General features: G+C 34.7%; 1 protein-coding gene across 1 annotated transcript; it reads right to left on the bottom strand.

The window, feature by feature from the left end:
- Positions 1-19: 19 nt before the first annotated feature.
- On the bottom strand, positions 20-2167 carry LOC111394799. The gene is made up of 2 exons (XM_023020790.1): positions 1929-2167; positions 20-1087 (listed from the first exon to the last, which is right to left on the bottom strand). The coding sequence occupies exons 1-2, from the start codon at positions 2119-2121 to the stop codon at positions 651-653; spliced, it is 630 nt and encodes a 209-aa protein (XP_022876558.1). The 5' UTR covers positions 2122-2167; the 3' UTR covers positions 20-650.
- Positions 2168-13250: the final 11083 nt, after the last annotated feature.

Here is a 13250-nt window from a genome sequence, read left to right as displayed (position 1 = left end):
TGAAAAACACAGCAGTTGGTTTCCTTCAAAATGAAATCCTAAAATTAGGATTTACACTTCCATTTTTCATATATACAAATATACAATTGCATCTTTACTGAGTTCCCTACAAAATTGAAACCAAAAAGAGCTTTACAGTTCATTACTTTTCATCTTTCAAATTGCGTCGATTAGATATTTACATCCTTCAATTTGCTCTGTTAATAGTTGAGCTAGTCAGTTCTATTGTCCTTCCCATGCCCTTAAGATGCTATAGCCGTGCTGGGCACTCAAGGGAGTTGGACTTAAGCTCAGACTTGCTGTCCTGTCAATCATTCTTCTATCCAAACCATGGCTACCGTCATCATAATGCATACATCTAGTACAACATCCGCTTCCTCGGTTATGCCAGGGTATAGAATAGTAGTTATAGCGGCAATGATTAACTTGGTACTTTACTCCCTCGGCTCGTCCTATAGACCTTATTGAGATGAGCCTTTCAGGTGCACCATAGCCGTGGGTATCAGTAGGTGGTTTGCTGGACTGATAGTTAGGTTGAGGAGATTGAACCAAATTCTGGTAATGGTTGTGGGAATGCAGAGCGGAGTGGCTGGTTTGCTGTGGTATATTTGGGTTGCATATGCTAGGTGAGCTCTAGACTCCGTGCATTTTCATTCCGCCCGTTTTGTGACAACTCTGAAGCGGGCTTTCATGGTGCATGGCTTTGGTAGTGCTGCTCTCGGGTGATCTTGGGGAGGAGCATGCCGAGGAAATAAAGTCCCACGTTGTCCTACGATGATAGTTGGACAGGGTTTTGCGCTACGTGATGTGGCACGGATTATGCCATTGATGGCATCAATGTATCGTAGCTCAAGTTCATCATGTTCTGTGGATGCCATTTGGTTCTCAATTGCTGCAGGGTTTGCAGGGAACAGGAAAGCTCGAAGTTTTGGGCTTCCTGAACTTTCATAACGATCGTGCTCATTGAACATGCGGCTTAGATCTTCATCAGATTTCACCGACACTAGGGCATCAAGGTCCTCTTGGAGTAACTGATACTTCAGGAGCATTTCACCATGAATCTGGTAAGTGAGTTTCGTCATAATTTCTATACATAATAAGAACACGAAGCATGTTATTTTGTTTGGAAGCAACAGAAGTCTGATTGTACTCTCTTTTCGTGCATTGATCTTTGTGAGCAAGAAATACCCATCTTTCTGCTAACAGGATGTATTTATTATTTATATGCAGTAGTTAATGATGAGTACTAGAACTAAAAGTTGATATCAGATGAAGAAATGCTTGCTCTAATGTTCCTAAACCATCAAATATATATGTTTTGAATCTCTCTCTATATAAATTGTACATAGCTTTGGTCGATTTGGAAGGATTCATTATTATGCAGACCAAAGAAACTGCATTCGCAGGCTCATAAGCGAAGTCTTCTTAACCAATGCAGTTGAATATAATCATCCTTCTTTAAATGGAGCGCATTCAAATCTACACATTTTCTCATAGCCGGTCCCAACCCTCAGTAGCGGAAGGAGGGTTATGATAGGTTGACTAGCATAAGAACTTTATCATATCTCATAACATAAATCTCGATACGCGGGTTTGATTCCAAATTTATTATGAACAAGACTTATTGTTGTCAGTGGCAGATCCATGAATTTAGGTGACCATTAGTTACCCAATACAAGGAAAATGAAAATTTGTTGCGAAGCCAGCACTGGTGGCCGCAAGGGTTCGCTGGATGCTAGCTTTACCCTTGGTGGTGGTTGTTGGATTTTCGTTCCAAATTTTTATGTAGAAACAATGGCAAGTTTAGAAAAGAAAATCATTAAAGAATCCCGTTTTCATTTTTTATCTTGTTTTAACACATCAGGGTAGCCACGGAGGCTGGCTAGTCAAATGCAGATTGCCATATACAATGAAAACTTACATATTACCTTGGAAACCGATGTCGTGAGGTACAGAAATGACCAGGATTTTGCCACCAACGTACTTAAGGTGCCCATCGACCGGCCGGGGAAGAATCTTGTCACAATGGCAGCGCAAGAATTTTATCTTATTCTTGGTTGAACCGGGCACAGAACTACTAGAATTCATTGTGTTTTCCATAATGACACCTTCTGTTGACATGTTAGAATTACTTCACCGGCAGGTCGGGGCGAGGCGGGTGTAATATTTAACTAGAACATGCAAAGAGGGGACTTAGATATAAACAGTCAGATTCAAAGATTCAAATGAGAGAAAAATGGAAGCTAGAGAAAGAGATGGTCAGTAATTAATAAACAATAAACACTGATTGAGGTTGATTTTCTATTTTTACCCACACCTCAGCGGCTCAGCCTCTCTTTCTGTTGCTTGATTTCCTCCTGGATACAAGGGTCGAATGAATTTTGGAGTAATGCTATTTAGCCTTGTTGGAAGTGTTCAGTCTAAGTGGCGTTAATGTGACATTAATTAATAGGTGAAATTAAATAACTTATTTAAATAATTTATTTAATTTTACCTTTCATTCCGTCCATCATCTAGTGCTACCTAAACTAGGATTGCAATCACACTAAACCTACATAGCATTACTCTAAATTTTGGGTCCTACAAACCAAAAGAGGAAGGCTCTGTTTGGTAAGGAATTCATAACTTTTCAACCACATATTTCATTAACTTTTATCAAAATTTACTAAAAATTTGATTTTAATGTGGGATTTTGGTTCTTAATAAAATATACAAATTTATTGACTTCTTTCTTTTGTTCTCTAATATATAATACGTTACTAATACAAATCTCTAAAAAGTATAGCAAATTAATTAGAAAATAGTAATAATTTTCTATGTTGTTTAAACTCTTAAATCCTATACCACACAACATCGTTCTAGCTCAATAATTTTCTCTCATTGTGTCATGTACGCACTATTTAATGCAAATTAGCTCCCCGGGGTATAATTTAGTGGTCAAAGAATAGGAGTAAGGTAGTCTCAACTTTACTGGCAACCACAGTATAATGGTTCGATTTCTGAGATATGAAATTAGACTCTTTTGTGGGCACCAGTATTCAGACAAGCTTTTGTTCCCTGACCTATTGGGGCACATATCACGATTTACCCCCCTCATAAAGATCTAGGGACGGAGCGCTGGGGGCTCTCAAGGTTGAGGTTCAACCTTTTTATTTAATGCAATTTGATTGTTTGGTAAAAGTTAACGCTAAGAAAAACACAATGCTTGTTCAGTGGTGATTATGAGAATTGATTTTTTGATCGTTAGAGTCTTAGAGAGAAAGATGGGTCCCACATGTGGAAAAAAATCAAAAATGATGGTGGAAATAGTGAAATAATAGTCAAAAATTTATTTTCTTTGGGGTGAAAAATTAATAGTACACAATAGACAGAGTAAGTCAGAGAGAGAGACTGGGGGAAAGAAAAAGACACACAGTAGTGCAGGTTTAGGTTCTATTGATGATGATGTCATGAGTAGCCCACATGGGATATTGGACCAAAGAATTATGTTGGTTGTACAGAAGGAAGCGTCCAAAAGCAATGCGTGAAGATGATTTGGTGAGAAATGATTGGAAGAAAAAATTGATTGTATTTTAAATTGACAAATGATAAAGTACCACATGTTATTATCTAAATTTTTATGTCAATCTTGATGTACATATAACAAGATCCTTGAACCAAATACGACGATAGTAAATGCAGTAAACTCATTGTGGGCAACTAGTGTTAGGCATGGGTTGGGTTGGTTTTTTAATCCATTCTAAATTCAAATCCGACATGATCGATTTGATATAAAATCAAATTAATTAAAATCCAACACAACCCAAAACGATCAAGCTTGGGTTGGGTTGGTCAGTTTGGGCTTGGGCCCAATTCATGTTGGATTTTGTTATTTTTTGTTGAATTTGAACAATTTTTAAATTTTGAAAATGCTTGAAAATCTCCATTATTTTCAACCTATATATGGAATTCTTTCTAAAAATTAATTTATAAATAAGCTTAAAACTATGGAGCACTTTCTTTTTAGGGTTTTTTGGAATTTATTTATTTCATTATTATATCTTTAATTAGTTTAATGTTATATTATTTTGCGTTTGTATATTTTATTCATACAAATCAACCTATGTAAAAAAAAAAAAAAAATGGACGTTTGAACATTCTAAATTTTTCTCTTGTATCCACTATTGTGTTTATGCAAATTTTTTCATTTTAGGTATTAAAAATTTTATTTCATCGGGTTGAGTTGGAATGAATAAGTTATAATTTATAACCCGAGAACCTGTTGGAAAAAATGGTAATGAAATGGGTCGACTTTGAGCCCAAATTTAAGTGGGATCCACCTTTTAATTAATACGGGATCTAACAGATTCACGTTCTACTCCGCGAGATGATTAACGTGATATATTTATTTATCGAAAACCATTTAAAATTGAATGAAATATTAAGTGTTAAAGTAACCCACATAAACTAAGTATTATAGAAGAATTTGATTTTTCAAACACTTATCCCACATAGAAAAGTTAGGAAACTTTGATGTGGTTTATAAGGTGGAAGTTTGGAATTGGGTTTGGGCCCCAAGGGGTACCAATAGTCTTTGGAAGAGGGAAGACCTATATCCTATTGGGTTCGGTCATAAACCCACACGCGCGCGCTGCCGTTCGTCCGACCGGCCGATCGGCTCGGCTCGACACGTGTCCGAGTTCGGTGCGAGTGGACCTTTGCACTAAATTAATTTTTTGGACAAAATTTTGGGCCAAATTGTAAATAATCAAATTCATGGGTACATTATGAAATTTAAATTTTGGCTTATTCCGGGTGTTTTATTTTCTTTTAACAGTCGTCTGTTTACCGACCAAACAGTCGACTGTTAACCGACTTAAATACACGACTTTTAAAATAGTATGTCTGTTCCGATTTTTGAGGTTTGTCTAAAAGGTGATGACTGTTCGAATGGCCACGAACAAGTTTATAAATAGCCAGCTTCTACCAGAAAATTCACACCATTTTCATTGCAAACTTTCTGTGCTTTGAATCTCATTCCCCTCTCTCTCGTTCTGATATTGTCTCGAAGTAAAACACACTTCGTTGAGTTCGTTGGAACTCCTGCAGATTGCAGTGCTGCTTCTGTAGGAGACGAAAATTCGTTCTATCCTGGGAAACGATTGCTGGACGCCTTTAACACCATTGAAGGCAGCAAATTCGTTTTAAGGAAATATCGTGAAGTCGGTGGGCTCGAATTACTTTTTGGATCCTGTTGATCAATTCTTCACATTCAGGTGATTCTGTCGAATTGGTTTCGAAGGAGTAACGTTAAACTCTAGAAACAATAATCTTAAAACGAATTTGCTTATTATTTTGTTTCTGTTTCTACTCCTTCTTACCGTTGATTTTCTGATTGTGTTTCATAATTGGTAACTTCTGGTACCACACTCCCGAATACCACCGGGGAAAAATCAGAAAAGTTTAATGGTTCAGATTTCAAACGTTGTCAACAAAAAATGCTCTTTTATCTGACAACGTTAAATCTGACTAAATTTCTCAAAGAATACGCGTCTTCATATACTGAGCAAGACAGTGATGCTAAAAAATTGGCTGCGGTTGATGCATGGAAGCATTCTGATTTTTTGTGCAGAAATATGTACTTAATGGACTGGATAATACATTATATAATGTATACTGCAATGCTAAGTTCGCAAAAGAACTGTGGGAATCTTTGGACACAAAATACAAAACCGAAGATGCCGGCACAAAGAAATTCATTGTCGGTCGTTTTTTGGACTATAAAATGATTGACAACAAGACTGTCATATCCCAAGTTCAAGAACTTCAAATCATACTTCGCGACATCCATGCCGAAAGAATGAAACTAAGTGAATCATTCCAAGTCGCTACACTGATTGAGAAATTACCACCTTCATGGAAGGATTTCAAGAATTACCTAAAATACAAGCAGAAGGAAATGAAATTTGAAGATATCATTGTCCGATTGAGAATAGAAAAAGGCAATCGCAAAACTGAAAAAAGGAATGGTGCATCTCATTCGATGGAATCAAAAGCCAACATCGTAGAAAGAGGCTTCAAGACTAGCAAAAAGAGGAAGCACAATGGGGAAGGACAAATTGGTTCTTCAAAAACTACTAAAAAGTTCAAAGGCAACTATTGCAATTGTGGCAAGACAGGACATCGATCCAAGGATTGTCGAAAGTCAAAGAATGTAAAGGGAAAAACTCAACAGGCCAATGTAACAGAACATGAGAACCTCACTGATAAGGTACAAGACATGAATCTTTATGATGTCGTCTCTGAATGTAACTTAATTGGAAACACTAATGAGTGGTGGGTGGATACTGGAGCTACTCGTCACATATGCTCAAACCGCAGGATGTTCTCTACCTACAAAGCAATGGACATGATGAACATCTCTACATGGGAAACTCGTCATCTTCCAAGGTAGAAGGACATGGGAAGATAGTGCTGAAAATGACAAGTGGAAAAGAGCTCACTCTGAATGATGTTCTTCATGTGCCCGATATTAGAAAAAATTTGGTATCTGGTTCTCGACTAAGTAAGAACGGGTTTAAGCTAGTATTTGTCTCGGACAAATTTGTACTCTCAAAAAATGAAATGTTTGTAGGAAAGGGCTACCTGAATGAGGGGCTCTTTAAGTTGAATGTAATGACTGTTGTACCTCCAATTATGAATAAGAATACATCTTTTTCTTACTTGCTTGAGTCATTTAACATTTGGCATGAACGATTAGGACATACAAATTATAACACTTTGCGTAGACTAATCAAATTAGATTTATTACCAAAGTGTGATTTAAATCCTAATCACAAATGCGATATATGTGTAGAAGCCAAAATGTCACGTCTACCATTTCGTTCTGTTGAAAGAAGTACGAACCCCTAGATTTAATTCACACCGACATATGTGATTTAAAATTTGTTCAAACTAGGGGAGGTAATAAGTACTTTATCACTTTTATCGATGATTGTACTCGATATTCCTATGTGTATTTGCTCAAAAGCAAAGACGAAGCAATTGAAGTGTTTAAACACTACAAGTTAGAAGTTGAAAATCAACTTAGCAAAAAGATTAAGGCCATAAGAAGTGATAGAGGTGGTGAATATGATTCACCATTTGAGAAATTCTGTTCGGAACACGAAATTATTCACCAAACTACCGCGCCTTATTTTACTCAATCTAATGGTATTGTTGAACGCAAGAATCGAACATTAAAGGAAATGATGAATGCTATGTTAATAAGTTTTGGATTACCGCAGAACTTGTGGGGGGAAGCCTTGCTTTCTGCCAACTATATTCTTAACAAATTACCACATCGAAAAATGCAAAAGATACCTTATGAAATATGGAAAGGTTACAAACCTAATTATAAATACTTAAAGGTATGGGGATGTTTGGCTAAGGTAGTAATTTCTAAACCTAAAAGGGTTAAAATAGGACATAAAACCATTGATTGTGTATTCATTGGTTATGCCTATTATAATAATGCGTACAAATTTATGATATATAAGTCTGAAATACTTGATATGCATGTTAATACAATTATTGAATCAAGGGATGCTACATTTTTTGAAAATACTTTTCCTTATAACATGCAAAGTGAATCAAATTCACAAAAGAGATCTCATGAAAACAAAGAGACTATAGATCAAGAATCTATAAATGAACAGCCTAGACGAAGTAAGAGGGCTAGGAGGTCAACCTTCTTTGGGCCTGATTTTCTAACATATTTGTTAAAAAATGAACCTCAAAGTTTTAAAGAGGCTATGTCATCAACCGAAGCTTCATATTGGAAAGAAGCTGTTCATAGTGAAATTGAATCCATACTACAAAATTATACTTGGGAATTAGTAGACCTCCCTCCCAGTAATAAGCCTTTGGGATGTAAATGAATTTTCAAAAGGAAAATGAAAGCAGATGGATCAATTGACAAATATAAAGCAAGACTTGTCGCTAAAGGCTACAAGCAAAAAGAAGGTCTTGATTATTTCGATACTTATTCTCCTGTGACAAGAATCACATCCATACGTATGTTTATTGCAATAGCAGCATTGAATGTTTAGATATACATCAAATGGATGTTAAAACGGCATTTTTGAATGGGGAATTTGATGAAAAAATTTATATGGAGCAACCTGAATGATTTTTGGCCTCAGGACAAGAAAAGAAAGTATGTCGACTTGTTAAATCACTATATGGATTAAAGCAAGCTCATAAGAAATGACATGAAAAATTTGACATGGTTATGATGTCAAATGATTTCGAAATTAACGAGTGTGACAAACGTGTTTATGTCAGGAACACTCCAAATGGATATGTCATGGTATGTTTATATGTAGATGACATGTTGATTATGGGTAACAATGATGCCATAATTCAAACTACAAAAATGATGCTAACAAGTAAATTTGAAATGGAGGATTTAGGTGTGGCCGATGTTATATTAGGAATTAAAATTTCTAGAACATCTGATGGTCTCATATTGTCTCAATCATACTACATTGAGAAGATTATTGATAAATTCAAGAAATATAATATTATTCCTATGAAAACACTTATGGATGTCAGTATGCATCTTGTTTCCAATACTAGTGAGAGTAAGTCTCAATTAGAATACTATCGTATTATTGGCAGTTTAATGTATGTCATGAATTGCACTCGACCTGATATTGCCTATTCAATTAGAAGGCTAAGTCAATATACAAGTAATCCAAACACTGATCATTGGAAGGCTATTGTTAGAGTTTTAGGGTATTTAAAACATACGCAAAATTTTGGATTGCACTATTCGAGATATCCAGCAGTACTTGAAGGATACTGTGATGCAAATTGGATATCAGATACTAAAGACTCCAAATCAACAAGTGGATATGTCTTTACACTTGGAGGTGCTGCAATATCATGGAAATCTTCAAAACAGACATGTATAGCTAGATCAACAATGGAATCTGAATTCATTGCATTAGACAAAGCCGGAGAAGAAGCCGAATGGCTAGGAAACTTTCTAGAAGATATTGCATGTTAGACAAAACCTGTGCCTGCTATATGTATCCATTGCGATAGTTAATCAGCAATTGGTAGGGCACAAAATGCAATGTACAACGGTAAATCTCGACATATACGTCGTAGACATAATACTGTTAAACAATTGCTCTCTATAGGCATTATTTCTATAGAGTATGTGAAATCAAAAGAGAATATTGCGGATCCGCTAACTAAAAGTTTAACAAGAGAGCAAGTCGAAAGTTCATCGAAGGGGATGAGATTAAAACTAATAAAATAATCAAAGTTTCCATAGTGGCAACCCAACCTAGTTGACTGGAGATCCCAAGATCTAGGTTCAATGGGACAACCGAACTGTGAAAAACTTAGTATGCACTGGGAAGATTTTACTTCTACCCATTCCTATGATGAGCCAGTGCCCAGCTGCTGCGAAATAGGTTAAGATACGCTTTTAATTATTTCTATATCTTGATTAGTTCAAGTGAAGTATAGCAGAATACTCTTTATGGAAATCACCTATGTGAGTGAGAAGGGGCCGCTTCTAAGAGAATTAGGTGAAGATGAATTCTCTAAAAACTACTCATCAACCAGGATGTGTCCAAGGCCAAAATGGACACAAACGTGAGAACCAACTGTGTTCGAAGAAAACTGTGTGACTTCTATTGTTTAGATTTCCATAAACGGCTGACTGTTCAAAGCAACTTGCTACTGATTGGCTAAGGAAATCCGATAGATTTTACTAGGGAAAGTTCAAAGTCATTGACTACTTATCCCGATGCAGTCTTCTTCAATTTTTTCTTTGAAAAACATATCAGATGTTATCGTTTGGAATAAGGCCAACATATTTCATTCATGTAGGGATTATTGGAAAAAATGGTTATGAAATGGGTCAACTTTGAGCCCAAATTTCAGTGGTACCTACCTTTTAATTAATACGGGACCTAGCATATTCACGTTCTACTCCGCGAGATGATTAACGTGATATATTTATTTATCGAAAATCATTTAAAATTGAATGAAATATTAAGTTTTAAAGTAACCCACATAAACTAACTATTATGGAAGAATTTGATTTTTCAAACACTTATCCCACATAGAAAAGTTAGGAAATTTTGGTGTGGTTTATAAGGTGTAAGTTTGGAATTGGGTTTGGGCCCTAAGGGGTACCAATAGTCTTTGGAAGGGGGAAGATCTATATCCTATTGGGTTCGGTCATAAACCCACAATCGTCCGCCGCCGCCTCCGTCGCCGTCCGTCCGACCGGCCGGCTCGGCTCGACACGTGCCCGTGTTCGAGTCTGAGTCCGGTCCGGTTCGGTGCGGGTGGACCTTTGCACTATATTAACTTTTTTGACAAAATTTATTTAAAATTTTGGGCCAAATTGTAAATAATCAAATTCATGGGTACATTATGAAATTTAAATTTTGGCTTATTCCAGGTGTTTTATTTTCTTTTAACACTCGTCTGTTTATCGACTAAACAGTCGACTGTTAGCCAACTATTAACCGACTTAACAGACACGACTTTTAAAACAGCATGTCTGTTCCGATTTTTGAGGTTTGTCTGAAAGGTGATGACTGTTCGAATGGCCACGAACAAGTCTATAAATAGCCAACCTCTACCAGAAAATTCACACAATTTTCATTGCAAACTTTATGTGCTTTGAATCTCATTCCCCTCTCTCTTGTTCTGATATTGTCTCGAAGTAAAACACACTTCGTTGAGTTCGTTGGAACTCCTGCAGATTGCAGTGCTGCTTCCGTAGGAGACGAAAATTCGTTCTATCCTGAGAAACGATTGCTGGACACTTTTAGCACCATTGAAGGCAGCAAATTGTTTTAAGGAAATATCGTGAAGTCGGTGGGCGCGAATTACTTTTTGGATCCTGTTGATCAATTCTTTACATTCAGGTGATTTTGTCGGATTGGTTTCAAAGGAGTAACGTTAAACTCTAGAAACAACAGAACCAACCCAACCCAATCCAATCTCAAATTTGATTTTCCAACCCAACCCGACTCAAATTGAACTTAAAAACCAACACAAATCGATCGATTTGGATTGAGTTAACCGATTTGAGTTGATTTTTGCCCGACCCAAGTGGCAGTTTGAATTATGTGATGTGTTCATTGAATTTCATAAGAAAATATATTTATTCAACTATTTCGTCTTATATTTTTTTTTTCTTTCTTTCTTGTTTAATATTCAATTAGTTATCGTTTAATTAATCATTAAGTTCTTGTTATAAATATTGTTTCCCCTAAAGTAACTCACCATTATTTATAAATATTCTAGTTATATTCTACTTGCTCTCGAAAAGCATAATTAAATATGATCTAATGTATATGACACTTTTACTCCATAAGATTAAATTATTTTGGAATTTTCAATATTCTAAAAGAATATTGATATATTGTTCTTGAAGAAGCTATACTAAAATATAATGTGATCTCAAAGTAACACACATCCCAAATAATATATATCTCATTTTATTTCTAAGAAAACACAAATTAAACAACTTAATACCGTGCTGTAATTTTTAAAGAAAAACAATTTTTCTATATTATCAACATTCAAGAATATTAATTTATCACTCTTGAATATCATGAATTATAATTTTTAATATTTTAAAAGAATATTGACATATTGCTCTTGAGGAAGCAATAATTAAAGATAACGTACTTCGAAGTAGCGCTTGTTGCGAAGAATATATCATTTTGAATTCATATTTATCCCTAAATGAAAACATATAACTCATGTCACATTGACATTGATTAGTTTGTTTACTTAATTGATTGTTATAAGATTACATAATGTTTAATCATATTCTTCGAAATTTAATATTGAATTATATTTTATATTGAACTAGAACTTCAATTTGATTTTATTGTTTGACATGACTAGTTGGATCATCATTAGATCAATAATGATGTGAAATTTAAAAAAAAAATTAAATGGACAGTCAATAAAGAACCAGAATATTCTTCAATCCAATGAATTGAACATTAAATATCACTAGCTAAAATAATGACCGATTTTCCTATATTTCTTAAAATTAATTAAGGTGATAAATGGGATCCCACCACCCACCGTGCTGACTATCTAAATATTATATATATCTAATAGATTTTATACATATACTATATGATTGCATAATATTCGCAACTTGAAGTTCGAAAAATTATCGCTCAAATTTTTAAATTTAAATTGTGAGCTTAATTTTCAAATTATACAATTTCTAATAATGTTAGTTGAAATATCGATAAATGATTTAACACTGTTATTTGTTAAAAAGTCTTTAATTAATTGAAAACAAAGTTCTCCCTATTTCTATTTAGGGAATGCTATTACGCATCATGTCAATATCATTGTGCTCATCGTTATAATTGGCTTATGGTTAGAGTCTAATTTCTTCATCAAATTATTTGATATTGCAATTAATCCACCACGTTGCATTAAGACGAAAAGTAAAGAACTTTGGAAGAAATGTGGAGTTTTAACACTTATGGTCCGTTTGATTGCAAAGATAGAATTGAATTGAAAATGAATTCCAAGGAATTGAATTGTCTAGAAATTGTTTTCTTGGGAATTGTAAATTATTGTGTTTGATTAGTATAATTTTTCAAGTGAAAAATGTTAAAATAAAAATATTTTTTGGTGTTCGTTTGACTTTTTTACATGAAAATTATCAATTAAAGGGATGGATTTTCCTGGTATTGGGGCTGAAATTTTTTTCCATTACCGTTCCAAAAAAAAAAAAATTCAAGAAAATTATCTATCTTTTGGTGTTCGTTTGACTTTGTTTTACATGAAAATTGCCAGTTAAAGAAAAATATTTTTTTTACAATTATTCTTAGAATTTGTTTCCATTATCAAAAAACAAAAAAAACAAAAAAAAAATTGAAAAAAAAATAAATTTAGCTACTGTAAACCGGAATTGGAATTCTCACCATGAGAATTCCAATTCAAGGAAAAGTGGGAAAATTGCTTAGGTGGTAAGAATCACGGAAAATGAATTTCCTAGAATTTTTTACCTATCAAACACTCGTTTTTGGCAAAAGGTGGAAATGAATTTCCATTTTCCATGGAATTGGAGGTTATCAAACACTACCTCATTTCAAATGGATGATATTTAATAATGCAATTTGCAGATTGTAAATTTTAATTAAACAATTCTCTCAGCATGGGGGGGGGGGGGGGGGAGAAAAAAAAAATCGAAAAAAAATGTAAAAATATTCTTATTT

This window comes from Olea europaea, chromosome 5 (assembly GCF_002742605.1).
Source record: "Olea europaea var. sylvestris chromosome 5, O_europaea_v1, whole genome shotgun sequence".
NCBI lineage: Eukaryota > Viridiplantae > Streptophyta > Magnoliopsida > Lamiales > Oleaceae > Olea > Olea europaea.
The sequence above is the reverse complement of the archived record's forward strand: the minus strand, read 5'-3'. Positions and strand labels throughout refer to the sequence as shown.